The sequence below is a fragment of the Artemia franciscana genome, chromosome 2, assembly GCF_032884065.1.
Source record: "Artemia franciscana chromosome 2, ASM3288406v1, whole genome shotgun sequence".
In the NCBI taxonomy this organism is placed as follows: domain Eukaryota; kingdom Metazoa; phylum Arthropoda; class Branchiopoda; order Anostraca; family Artemiidae; genus Artemia; species Artemia franciscana.
The window spans coordinates 53,676,218-53,690,779 of NC_088864.1; the positions used below are offsets into that span (position 1 = coordinate 53,676,218).

At 34.4% G+C, this 14,562-nt stretch overlaps 1 protein-coding gene across 1 annotated transcript in view; it reads left to right on the forward strand.

Moving 5' to 3' along the window:
• The window catches only part of LOC136043666 (suppressor of lurcher protein 1-like), a 99,903-nt gene extending 93,251 nt beyond the window's left edge, over positions 1–6,652 (forward strand). Inside the window, exon 3 of the mRNA XM_065728565.1 lies at positions 6,449–6,652. Coding sequence (XP_065584637.1) covers positions 6,449–6,510 — 62 coding nt within the window. The 3' untranslated portion in view covers positions 6,511–6,652. The remainder of the gene's footprint in view (positions 1–6,448) is intronic.
• The last annotated feature ends 7,910 nt before the right edge of the window (positions 6,653–14,562 follow it).

Sequence of the window (14,562 nt, forward strand, 5' to 3'; positions counted from 1 at the left end):
GTGTTCAGCAAGACTTCTTTCAATTAGGACAAAAGATTGAAGTGTCTTATATATTTTGTCAAAATGTAAATTTGTTTTCAGATTGACCTGATTGTCCTTATGAATAAAATCCTGATTTAGAAAAAATTCAAGAAAAAAAACATTCTGATGAAAAATCGGAAAACCAAGATTTATTTTGTTTCTGCATAAAATAAAAGTCTTCTGGAAAATCTCAATTAGAAAAGTTATAGGCGTAAAACTTCGTTATCAAACAGTTCGTGGTAACGAACTGGAGTAAGGACCGACCCCGGCTCAATAGTAACCAAAACTCTAAACACGGAATTTTTATGCTAATAGTTACATCAAAAGAATTATATTTTTATGCTGATTTTAAATATATAAGTTTTATAAAGTGTAGTTTTACCCATCAAAAGTTACGAGTCTGAGAATATTTGCCTTATTTTGGAAAATAGGGAAAAACACCCCCTAAAAGTCATAGAATCATAACGAAAATCACGTCGTCAGATTCAGCGCAGAGAACCCTACTGTAGAAGTTTCAAGCTCCTATCTGCAAAAAAGTGGAAAATCTATTTTTCAGAATACAGATCACGGATGTGTGTTCGTTTGTTTTTTTCTCCAGGGGGAATCGTATCGACCCAGTGGTCCTAGAATGTCGTAAGAGTGCTCATTTTAACGAGATTAAAAGTTCTAGTGCCCTTTTTAAGTGACCAAAAAAATTGGAGGGTACCTAGTCCCCCTCTCACGTTCATTTTTTCCCAAAGTCACTGGACCAAACATTGAGATATTCAATTTGATTAGCATAGTCAAAAACGTAATAACCATGTCTTTGGGGATAACTTGATCCCCCACAGTACCCGGGGGAGGGGCTTCAAGTTACAAAATTTCACCATTGTTTACATATAGTAATGGTAGTTGGGAAGTATATAAACTTTTCAGGGGACTTTTTCACGTTGAGGAGGGCGGGGGAAGGGGTTACGTGGGAGGATCTTTCCATGAAGGAATTTATCATGAGGGAAGAAAATTTCTGGGGCGTAGGATTTTATAGCCTTATTTAAAAAACAACGAGAAAATATATAAAAAAAAAGTGTGTTTTCAGCTGGAAGTAAGGAGCAGCATTTAAACTTAAAACGAACAGAAACTATTACATTTATAAAGGGCTTTCGTCTCCTCCTCAATACCTCACTCTTTACGCTAAAGTATTTTTAATAATATCAACTATTTATTCTACGGCCTTTGTGATTCAGGGGTCATTCTTAAAGAATTGGGACAAAATTCGAACTTTAGTGTAAAGAGCAAGGTATTGACGAGGGAGCGAACCCCCTCATATACGTAATAAAAATATACAAATATAGAAGTTCCTTACGTAATTTAATTCGTAAGTTTTATATTTAACGAGAGATTTCTTCATCCTTACCATATTTAAACATTCCCTATTATGTAGGCTTCCCCACTTGACTAGCGGACCTTAAGACCTAACCTATCATGCACGATTTCGTCATTCCCAATATATATATACCAAGTTACACAAGATTGCTTCACCCTCTCCATAAGTAAATATTCCTTATTATCTAGACTCCCCCTGCATGCCTAGTGGACCAATACCCTATTACGTAACATGCATCTGCGTCTTGAAGAAAATTTATAACAGCTGCGTCTTGAGGGGATAGGCGCTAAACTTTTTCGTCATCTTAAATCATTAAAAGAAGAAACGAGTAGTGGCTATGGCTGTCACAAAAACCATTGAGGCATTACTTCTTGCATGCAGGCTATCAAAAGGGTGTATCAACATTATCTCAGAGGCACCTGAGGCTATTACGTTGAATTTTTTCGAGACTGTTGAGGACGAGGTAGAATTAAGAAAAATAAACTGCAATATCTTGGGAATGGCTAAGGGTACTAAGCTGAAATTTGTAGGGCATGTTCATGGGGATTTTACACTACACGAATAGTCACTTTAGCCCCTAGACGACCCGATCAAAGGCACATTATTTCACTCATCGTATCTCAAGAATGGCTGGAGGGATCAAGTTAAAAAGTTCTGGGTATGCTTCGGGTTATGATGCTAACCACAAAGGTACTATTTTAATCCAGGTTTTCAAAAGAAGTTCAAGTTCAGACTTTTAGGAGATATTGAGAGGGATATTGAACTAAATCCAAATATTCCATATATACCAGGTTATGTAAAGGAAGTATGTGCAACATCTAAGGAATGGCTAAGGGTTATTAAGTTACAACTTTCCATCCATGTTAAGGGAGATTTAATACTAAAACAAAGGCACTAGATACCTAATAATTGATCTCAGATAAGACACCTTATCCCCCTCAATATATCTCAGAAACACCTAAGGGTATTAAGTAGAACCTTCCAGGACATGTTGAACTAAATCAAAGGACACTATGTAGATCCATGTTGTCAAAATAGCACTCTAGCCCCATTTCAGTCAAAATTACCGTTGGGTGAACAAAGTGCCAGAAATCACCCCTTTGGTGTTGCATGGTATTTTTTTTATTTTTTTTTTTTACTTAAAATTGCAACCAGATCTTTGAATTGTCCCTCAAACAAGCCCTTCTTCCAATAACTAACGACAACTGGTTTGTTATAATAACCCCTGGGAGAAAAAATGTAGAAATTTTATATTTTTGTAGGTAGTAGATTTATAGTTCTCATTAAAGTTGCTTTTGATGAAAAAATGTATGTCAAAAGCGATAGTAGATTTTAATGATTATAATTTAAAATTGATCAATTTGCATATTTAAAATCAGCACGAAGTGTAGAATCATGGATCACATATTGCAATAAAAAAAACTTTTTTTACCCTGATCCAAGGCTTGCTTGAACACGAGGAAGACTTCCGTCTCCTCCCTTTCCAACCATATTTTGAAGTCAAGTCTGACGTTCATATAAGAAATGATAATCATCTCTGAAAAACTGAACACCTAAAAATATTTCTTGGGCGGCTTCAAGATGTATTGGAAATGAATCACGGAGTGTTTCAAATAAATGTATGCACTAAGACTAATGCAGGGCTCCCATAGCCTCAATAAAGCTAATAAAGTTTTTCATGAAAGTGTGAACCATACAGTTTGTCCTACTCACACGAGGATTTCATCTATTTTACTTTAAAGCAATTTTTCATGGAAATTAGCTGAAATAATCAGACGTGGAGCTGAGAAAACAATCTTTTTGAGTACTTTTTTAATAATAAATGAAAATATATTTTTGAGTAACCCTTGTTCTTTTACCATTCAAAATATTTAAACAAGTATTCACTATTACTTACATAGACACTGATTTCTTTGTGGTTTATTGGGAATTTTCCCTCAAGTCTTTTGCTATTGGTTGAACTTTGCGAACTTTCTTGAAAAAGTTAAATAAAGTTCAACTCTTTTACGACAGCAATAAAGTTAACAAAGTTATGCGAGGAAAACGGTTTATTAGCATTGTGGACAGCCTTATTAACTTTATTGATGCCGTGATAGCCCTGCATTACAATGAAGCTATAATCCTAATCCAGGAAATAGATCATTTACCAGCAAAACCGTTACTGGTACTAGATATTGAAAGAAAATATTCTTTTCTGTGCATTCTTTACCTTTCTTCAGCTCCGTAGTGACCTTATCAGTCCATTGGATTCATTTCATCATGTGTATGTGATTGGTTGAATTATCAGCTCCGTTCAAATTATTTATAGCTCACGCCTACTGTAGCATTGAGATCTGATTTCAAGCCCTTAGTTGCGTGTCATTTTATATGGAACACCCCTCGTGATTCAGTTTGAGAATATCACCTGTTTGGACCTTCAAAAGACCTATAAAAATAATTTAGTTTTTGAGGTTTCTCCATTGGCTGCCGTTCTAGCTTTTGCTGAGTGATCAGACTAAGTTCTTGTAAGCTCCTGAAATCTTTCTCTCTCTCTTTTTCTGTCCCTCAATTGCCCCCTTCTCCCTCCCTTCCTTGCTTTTTCTTTTTTTATTTAGTGTTTTTGAGTTATTGTTTCAATAGCATTTATATCCCCCCTTGCTTACATTTCATAGAGCCTTTGTTGAGACCAGTGCATCACATTTGATTGAGGATTTTTTTATTAATTATTATTATTATTATTATTATTTCTTTGGACTGCATGTATCCTTTGGTACGAGTTCGCTCTCACTTTGCGGCCGCCTCTGAAACTGGGAAGCTGAATAGATCGCTGTGTTATCATTCTAAATCGGTCAGCTATCTCAAATTTCTCACTCGATAGCATTTGGTCCTGCTCGGGTTGCAATTATTTTTTATGCCACAAAATGGCAGAAAACGCAAATTTGGGGCTGTGCCATCTATTTTGTTTCTTGAAAGGGCACTACAACTTTTGATATCCTTTCCTTAATACTCAAGGACTCCTGGAGAAAAAAAATGAGATAAAATAAATGGGCACACGTGACCAAGTTTCTCACAAAACCGCAATATTTCTTATTTTGCGTCTTGGAATTTAAAAATTAAGACGGTGAATACGACAGTACAATTTTTATTAAGCCCTTTAAGTGGATACTTTTCCTCTTTTTCCAGAAATAAGCAGCTTTCCGCAATGATAACTTTGACAAGTAACTTTAAATTTAGTAAATTTTGTCTATTTAGAATCACCATAAAAAATCATTTGATGTATATATTGTTGTCAAATAGTTATTTTAATGATGCATTTACCATAAGCACGGGTCACTTTTTGCATACAGATCGTTGCCGCCAACTCCTGTGCCATGTATGATTACTTAATCTGGAGTTACGGGTTAATGTCAGACACCGTACGCGAACGAAATACCGTAAATAAAGTTGTTTTTTTTTCAAGCCTATACCACCTGAAAGATTCATAAAAGGGTAAGGGCAACTTTTACGACCACGTCAGGATCTAGAAAAAGTCTTTAAAAAAGTGACTTATATTTATTAATATTTAGGGAAATTCCAGTTGTGAAAAGAGAAGAGGCAACAAAACAAGAGAACAGGAAGCCCCTTTCGAATGCGACTAATTAGGAGATGTCATCCCATATCCTAAATGAGCGCTCTTCCATCTTTGTTGAAAAAAATGCTATAATAGTTCAATAAAAATCAATTTCATGCCTTATAGTTCTACTTCAAAATTGGCATATACGGTGTCATTCAAATAGTTCATGGTAATGAACTAAGGAGCGATATCTGTTATTAGTAACTAATACTCTAAAAAATAGTTTTGCTAATGCTAAATACAGGAAGTGGCTTTTTATGGTGACTCTAAGTATATAAAATTCTTGAAGTTTAAAAATACTTATGAAAAAGTTACGAGATGAGAAAACTTGCTGAGTTTTTTCGAAAAGACGAGAAGTAACTCCAAGAACAGGGGTGACCTCAATGAAAATTCCAGCACCAAATTAAGCCTTTAGGAGAATTCTAGTACAGGGTATCAAGCCCCTACATATAAAAATGCGAAGTTTTTATTTTTTGAGAAGGCTGGCTGTCAGCGTTAAATTATTTGTTTGTTTTTGAAAATGTATCTCCTCAGAAGATCAGTGTCCACGCTACGCGGGCGACTGATCTGCATGCAAAGAAGTTTTTTTTTTATTTTGTGTTTCTGCAATCATGGCAGAACATTGAGCACCAAATTAGAAACGATAAACTAATACCCGAGTGCCCCATCTATAGTTGACTTATCAATGGTGAGGACATACAAACCAAACGTCAGTCTATTTTGAACCATATGTTTTGGTGTTTGGACTTTTTTTTCTCACTATAATTTATTTCCATAAGTTGAAAATTTCAGAGTTTAGTCAAGATCAAATCCACCTTATGAACTTGTACATCATCTCTTGCATTTATAGAATCCAATGGTATCAGTTTTTGTCTAATTTATTTATAAGATCAAACTATAGCTGACATACTAATTCCCATGTGCCGAATACTTATTTGACTTGTCAGTAGTAAAGGCATGCAAACTAAAATGTCATCTATCTAGAACCAGCTTTACATTTTCACATCTTGTTTTGGTGTTTAGACTTGCTTTTTTCTCTCTAGAAATTATTTCTGTCAGTTCAGCCTTTTAGAGTCTAATTTAATATAGTCTGTTTTATAAATTTGTATATCTTTATAGATTCAAATGACATAGAATTATGAATAATTCATTTTCCAAAATCAAGCCACAATAGCTAAAATAATACCAAAAATTTTAAAATATTTTCAAAACTCTAGCACATAGGCTGAAGAAAGCTAGCTAAAGATTCTCGTAACTATTTCTCCGGATTAAGAAAAAGCCTGATTCTTTTATTGCCAAATTGTGAATCAAGCCTGATTCTTTTATTGCCAAAATTCGTTTTTCTGAAGATATCAGAACAAATATCATCTTTTTTCAAACTAGTGCTTATTTTATGGACTTCATCAAATGATAGCAAAGTTATTTCACATAATTGACATTTCCAACTAATATACTTTCCTTTTATTTTTCAGGGCCACATTGGACCTTATCAATACTGTTTGTATCTCTGGCTGCAGGTGTTCTCTCACGGTGACAGAATATGATTTAGTTTTCTTGAAAATAATCAGAACTGTCAGCATTCAAAATAAATTATATTTGTATAGCTGTATCATAAAAGACAACATTTTGAAAATAAAATGTTTATGTTTATAAATAAATTGTGATGTTTGGTACAAGGGCTAATGCGTTTGAAATTATTCTCTTCTTTACTTTATAACTACAACAAAGAGCTTTTTGTTGAATTTCTGATTGTTTTTTCTTTTTTCCTTTTTAGCGATAGCACCGAAAGCTTAGAGAGTAGAAAATAGCAAAAAAATATTGGAATCCAACAACTCAAAAGTATTGAAAATCTAGTAATTTTAAAGTTCAACAGCAAAGCTGTTGCTAAGAGCAAGCCCTATCTACTAACATAGTTGAATTTTCATTTTTATAAGGTTTTATTAGGATGAAAAAACATGTTGGATGTCTTCAACTGTTGTTGAATTTGCATTTGGCTGGGGTCAGATTCCGTCCATCTCTGTAACATTTTAATTTTTGTTGACCAGAAGGCATAGATAGATAGATACTTTATTTCGTGATTAAACCAAAAACAGGCATTTCACAGAAACAAGAACAAAAAAAAAACACTACAAAAAGAAAAAAAAATGAAAAGAAGAGTACACACTATCTAAAGCAAAACATAAACACTAACTAAAAGTCGAGTCTCTTTGTGCGGGATAAGAATCTGTTTACACTAGTCCGGACTCAATTATTTCTAATTATCAGCGATAAAGGAAACGGCACACTTATTTCATATTCACTTAATTCGAACTCCATTACTAAACGTGCTCTACAATAAACAGGGCAATCAAATAGAAGATGACTACATGTTTCCATTTGACCGCACAAACACAAAGGAGAGTCAGCTTTCCCGATCCTATTTAAAAAAATGAAGCAATCTACTATGACCTGTAATAAGCTGAGTTATTACAGGTATTTTGCAGGTATTTTGTGAATTTAAATCATGGTTGTAGCGACAGGTTTAACCTAATAAAAAATGATGCAGATAAGGAACTTCAGGTGCATGTCTCGGCATGAGGTTCAACATCAAGGAAATCCACAAACATTAAGGCTTAGGTCAGAGTATGGAGACTTATAAGAGTGAAAATCTGTGCTAGTGTCAAAAAGAAAAATCATCAATGACATCTAGCGTTCGGCGACTTTGCTCAACCCGTGGCATGCTTGTCTTTTCAGATGCTGTGAGATGCAGAAGTGGGTAGAAAAGCAGTATTACATCCCCAGTAGATCTACCAGCTTAAATTTAACTAGTCTGTTTAACCTACTTAGCTTTTCCTCTGGTATTTTAGGCCTACTTTGTGCTCACTGGATTTTTACTTAAAATTTTAAATAAAAAAAATGTTTTTCAACTGAAAATAAGGAGCAATATTAAAACTCAGAACTAACAGAAATTATTACGTATATGATACACCCCCTCCTCAATAAATCACTTTTTACGTTAATATTCGAATTTTGTCCCAATTCTATAAAAACTAAAAGAAAAAAACAAGTTTTTTGTAACTGAAATTGAAGATCGACATTAAAACTGACAAAGAATAGAAATTACTCCTTATGTAAAAGGGGCTATTCCCTCCTCAATGCCTCGCTCTTTACACTAAATTTTGATTTTTTGTCACAACTCTACTTTTGAAGCTTTAGCGTAAAGAGCGAGACATTGAGTAGGGGACAGCCCCTTTCATATATACGGAATAATTTCTGTTTCTTTTTAAGTTTTAATGTCGCTCCTTACTTTCATTTAAAAAAAAAAATGTTTTTATTTAATTTCTGAACGTTTCTCAACTAACAAAGGTTTGAATTTGCCTCACCGTACATAAAAAATTAAAACAAAATTTATATACTAATTTTGGTAGATTTGTTCTGGGTTGTCTGAAGGGTTGTCCCCTCCTCAATACCTTGCTCTTTATGCTAAAGCTTTTATCACTTTTAAAAAGCTTCCTATTCTAATTAATCGGCCTCCGTGTTTCAACTTTAGTAAACAGTCAAACTTGAGAGTAAAATGTAAGGTTTTGAGAAGGGAACAGCCATTCATATATGGAATAATTTACGTTCGTTTTTCAAATATGGCCGGTATATCTGGCTCACACTCTATGAAATACCTCCCCTTCACGGAAAACTCCTCCGTGAAAATTTCATCCAGCGTGAAGTACACCCCCCCCCCCCGTCAAATTTCCTCCAGACAGTTCCATCTTCCCCGAGAATCCCCCCTCCCTGTAAAATTTCTTGCTGACAATTCTGCCTGAAAAATTGTCCTTTGCATTATTTTAGTTGAATAAGACTTTAGTCTTCAAACTGTTTCTCTCGATCACTCCAGAAATGCCCCCTTCCGTGGAAATTATTTCCCTGAAATTAAAATACACGAAAAAAGGCCTCTAGGTAATTCTCCTGGAACATCTCCACATGAAAAATTTGACAAAGAGAACGTAAGACATTTAAAAAGAGTTTCGTATAACTACTATGTCATATACCCCCAATGTAAAACATCCCCTGGAATATTTACCCCTCAGAAATTTCCCTTCCCAAGAAATATCCTTCTATAGAACTCAATTCCAAGCACAACCCCCCCCCCCAAAAAAAAACAAACTTATCTGTATACTTCCCGATAACAAACACAATACGTAAACAACGGGTGAATTTCATAACTTACAAACCTCTCTGCACAGACTGTGGGGGTTTATTCTATACCTAAAGACATAATCATTTGACCTTTCAACTATACTGAACAAAATGGCTATCTCAGAATTCTGATCAGATAATTTTGGGGAATAGTGGGCGTGGGAAAGCGCCCAATTGCCCTCTAATCTTTTTGGTTAATAAAAATGGGCCATAGAACTTTTAATTTCCGTTCAAATGAGCCCTCTCCCAAAATTCTAGGGCCACTGGGAAAATAAAATCACCCCTGGGAAAAAAATAGACATACATCCGTGGTTTTTTTCTGGCAAAAAATACAAAATTCCACATTTTTCAGATAGGAGCTTGAAGCCTCTATAGAAGGGTTTTCTAATGCACTGGATCTGATGATACAATTTTCATTAAGATTATCTGATGTTTAAGGTGTGTTTCCCCTTTTTTCATAAATAAGGCAAATTTTCTCAGGCTCTTAATTTGTGATGGGTAAGACTAAACTTAATGAAACTTACATATCTGAAATTGGCATAAAAACCCAATTCTTTTGATATAGCTATTGGTATCAAAACAGAGTCTCGGTTACTATTGAGTCTGGTCGCTCCTTACTTACAGTTCCTTACCACGAAGTAACAAAGCGGTTTAATTAGAATTTAAAGCTCTTTTAAAAGTACTAAAAAAAAACTTTAGCATAAAGAACATTCAAATACACCCTAATTAATGGGAAACTTGAACCAGTAAAATGGCTTCGCATCGCACCACTATCTTACCGACTAAAGTTTGTTTATAATCTGGCTTACCATTTTTAGAGAGAATAGAAGAATGATATTTATCTTCTTACAAGGTAGGATGGTCCTGGATACTTTCTTACAGAATAATAAATCTTAAATATATATATATATATATATATATATATATATATATATATATATATATATATATATATATATATATATATATATATATATATTGCAAATTCCCACCCCAGATTTACCAGGGGGCCCAAGCTTCCACCACAAAGGGCCCTTTGCCGGCCATAATAATCCATTATGTCCAACATAATCCATTCTGTCCAATTGATTTGAAATTACTGCACGCCTATTAACCAAAGAGCGTAATTACTTGACGACCCTTGGGGTAATTACGCTATTTGCTATTAATCATAGTAAACTTTGAAAGTAGGTAAGATATATAATAAAATTCTCGAGTTCTTTCAAATGCCCATTTCCTAGATGATTACGCGACACGAAGTGAGTCGGGGGGCCAAGATGGAGTTCATGCCCACCCCAAGATTTGGTCCAAATGGCGCCTCTGGAGTGAGGGCAGGATTTTTGAAACTAGAAAACAAAAAACGAAAAGTGGAGTAATATTTGACTTTGAGTTCAGGCAACAATAATCAATATGCTTGACTTTTTGTCCTAAAGCTACAATTTGTCTTTTTGTCCCAATCCTTTAAGAAAAACTTAAAGACTCCTAATCCTTTAAGACTCCTGAAACACAAGGATAGTTTAATTAAAATAATATAAAAAAAAGTTAATACATAAAACCTTTTTGTGTAAGGAGTGAGGTACTGAGTAGGGGGCAAGCTCCCTCGTATACATAATAATACATTTCTGCTCGTTCAAAGTTTTGATGTCACTCCTTACGTTCAGTTGAAAACTAAACAAATATGTTTCAGATAAAATTCCACGTTTTAAAATCCGTGAATTTCAATTAAAGTTCTTTGTTTATATGACTAATAAACAAAATATTAAAAAATGAAAAAGTTAAATAACTCAAAATATACTGCCACAGTATATTTGCCACAGTAACTGTGTCGTTGAAATTATTAAATTTGGCTATGCATCTAAATAATGCTTGAATGCTAAGCCATTGCATCTAATACCAAGTATATTTACAGGAATTTGTTCCTAGGAAGACAATGCTCGGTACTACGGTATACTTACGAAATTGCTCATAAAATTTTGATACGAAAGATTTTCCAGCTAAGACTACTATTGTTTCGATTTGAATAGTACCAATTCAAGGGCTTCAGTTTGTCAATCTTTCTCCTCTACCCTTCTCCTAACAAAAGAACGATTTACTGTACTTGTGAAGACTGGAATATGATGTTCCGAAATGAAATAACTGTGGCACTTATTATCGGCTATACTTCTGGGGGTTATTTAGCATAAGATCGTTGTTTTTCTAAATGTCTCTCAGGAAAACTTTTGTTACGTCAACCATTCGCTCGACAATAAAGCCATCGGTTAATTGTTTATCGAGTCAGTCTAATTTTCAATGTTCAAATCAATAAACTTTAACTCTCTAGAGAGGTATGTGTTCAAACAGTTGGTGGTAACGAACTGTAGTAAGGAGCGACCTGGCTCAACAGGAAACGAAACTCTAAAAAACTGTAGTTTTATATCAATAGATACATCAAAAGAATCGAATTTTATATGTTGATTATAAATATATAAGTTTCATCAAGTTTAGTGTTACCCATCATAAGTTACGAGCCTGAGAAAATTTGCCTTATTTAGGAAAATAGGGGGAAACACCCCCTAAAACTCGTAGGATCTTAACGAAAATGACACCATCAGATTCAGCGTATCAGAGAACCATACTGGAGAAGTTTCAAGCTCCTATCTACAAAAATGTGGAATTTTGCATTTTTTGCCAGAAGACAAATCACGGGTGCGTGTTTATTTTTTTTTTTTTTTTTTCCCAGGGGTCATCGTATCGACCAAGTGGTCTTATAATGTCGCAAGAGGGCTCATTCTAACGGAAATGAAAAGTTCTAGTGCCCTTTTTAAGTGACCGAAAAAATTGGAGGGCATCTAGGCCCCCTCCCACGCTCATTTTTTTCCCAAAGTCAACGGATCAAAATTTTGAGATAGCCATTTTGTTCAACATAGTCGAAAACCATAAAAACTATGTCTTTGGGGATGACTTACTCCCCCACGATCCCTGGGGGAGGGGCTGCAAGTTAAAAACTTTGACCATTATTTACATATAGTAATGGTTATTGGGAAGTGTACAGACGTTTTCAGGGGGATTTTATTTTGTTTGGGGGTGGGGCTGAGGAGAGGGGGCTATGTTGGAGGATCTTTCCTTGGAGGAATCTGTCATGGGGGAAGAAAAATTCAATGACAAGGGCGCAGGATTCTCTAGCATTACTATAAGAAAAAAAAATGAAAAATAAACATGAAAACGTTTTTTCAAATGAAAGGAAGAAGTAGCATTGAAACTTAAAACGAACAGAGATTATTACGCATATGAGGGGTTCTAAAAATACTTTAGCATAAAGAGCGAGGTATTTAGGAGGAGATAAATACCTTGCTGTTTATGCTAAAGTATTTTTAGTAATTTCAACTATTTATTCTACGGCCTTTCTGATTCAGGGGTCATTCTTAAAGAATTGGGACAAAACTTACGATTTAGTGTAAAGAGTGAGGTATTAACGAGGGTACAAACCCCCTCGTATACATAATAAAAATATAAGGTTATGAAAGTTTGTTACGTAAGTTAATTCTTAAGTTACGTATGTTTTTTACTAATAAAAACGTTCGTTAAAAATTAAAAGTTCTAGTTGCCTTTTTAAGTAACCGAAAAATTGGAGGGCAACTAGGCCTCCTTCTCCACCCCTTATTTCTCAAAATCGTCTGATCAAAACTAAGAGAAAGTCATTTAGCCAAAAAAAGAATTAATATACAAATTTCATTTTAATAATTTATGTGCGGAGAGCCAAAACCAAACATACATTAATTCAAAAACGTTCAGAAATTAAATAAAAAAAACTAATTTTTTTAGCTGAAAGTAAGGAGCGACATTAAAACTTAAAACGAACAGAAATTACTTTGTATATGAAATGAGTTGCCCCCTCCGCAATCCCTCGCTCTTTACGGTAAAGTTTGACTCTGCCACAATTCTACTTTTTAAAACAATTTAAAGCTTTAGCGTAAAGAGCAAGGGATTTCGGAAGGGACAACTCATTTCATATACGGAGTAATTTCTGTTCGTTTTAAGTTTTAATGTCGCTCCTTACTTTCAGCTAAAAAAATTAGTTTTTTTTTATTTAATCACTTGAAGGAATGGATAATTTTACGATAAATCAAAATAAAGATACAAAAAAGGCGAAAATTAGTGTATTTACCACGATGGATAGCTTTTTTAGGACCATCTTATCATAGTCTACACGTTAATGTTGGCAAAAAAATTATAATAGTGACTTGTCTTAATTGTTATCGTCACATTATTTACTAACCCATTTTTAATAGCCACAGTGAAATGATGGTTTCTGTAAAGAAAGTGATGTGCCACTTTTTGACGGATGATTTTGAATTCGATGACTTCAATACAAGTGAACTTGAAACAAAGCATTTTCACTGTGAAAACTTGCAACTGCACCCCTATTCATGTTAAATTCCAGTAGGACAAATGTAAAATGCTTCACAAGAAGGCTCTTAAGTTGTTTCAAATATATTTTGCTGGCATTGCTCATTCGATATTTCTTATTGAAATCTTGGTTACTTTTAAAATTCTTTTTGACAGTCCAAGTAATGGCCAATGTTGAACAAGATTTAGTAGACTATTAAAAATTTAACTTGAATGAATTAGTGAGTTTAGCCAAAATCAGTGCCTTTACAATTCAAAGCCCAGAGTATTTTCTTTTATTTCTGATTTTGACTGGAATAAGACTACAGAGCTAGAGTTGAAGGGGTAAATTTAAGGAGATATGAATGAAGATTAGTGGCTATATAAAAGCCCAAAAGCATATTCAATAATTTGCAAGCTTTCTCAACCCAAAAGAAATCAAAGCAATTTCCTAGGACACCAAGTAATTTTGCCCTCCTTTCCTAAGAGTGTGCCTTAGATTTGCCAGAGTTTCCTAAAGCGGGGTGACAGTTTGTGACACTGCCTAGGCTAAAGCTGAAGCAGCTAAGACTAGGCAGAAACCAAGAAAATTAGAAAAAGTTTTTTATTGTCCACTATATAAGATTTACACAGTTTCTTTGCAAGCCAAAACCAGAGTGGTAAAGACGCTGGTGTATGTTGGTGTTGCTGGTGTATCAATAAAAAGCCTAGCAAACAAATCTAACTAAATTGGACACAAAATCTATTATGTCATGGGCTATGAAAGACTGTTACAAGTTTCTCACTTTCCATATTTTTAGGTCTAGTATTGGTATCCTACCCCCAAAAGAGGAGAGCGTAAGCATATCGGCATACGTGCCAGTTTCTGAATATAGGCAAGTGTACAGAGAGGAACAAACAAATTTCTCCCTGGGGTACAGTCTCTAGTCTCGACTAACCTATTAAAATCTAAGAAAATGACAATTTTTATTTTGAAACACTGAAATAATTTGCTTAATCCAGAAAATGTAATTAGATTAGAGACCATCAGTTATGAGGATTCTTTCAATTG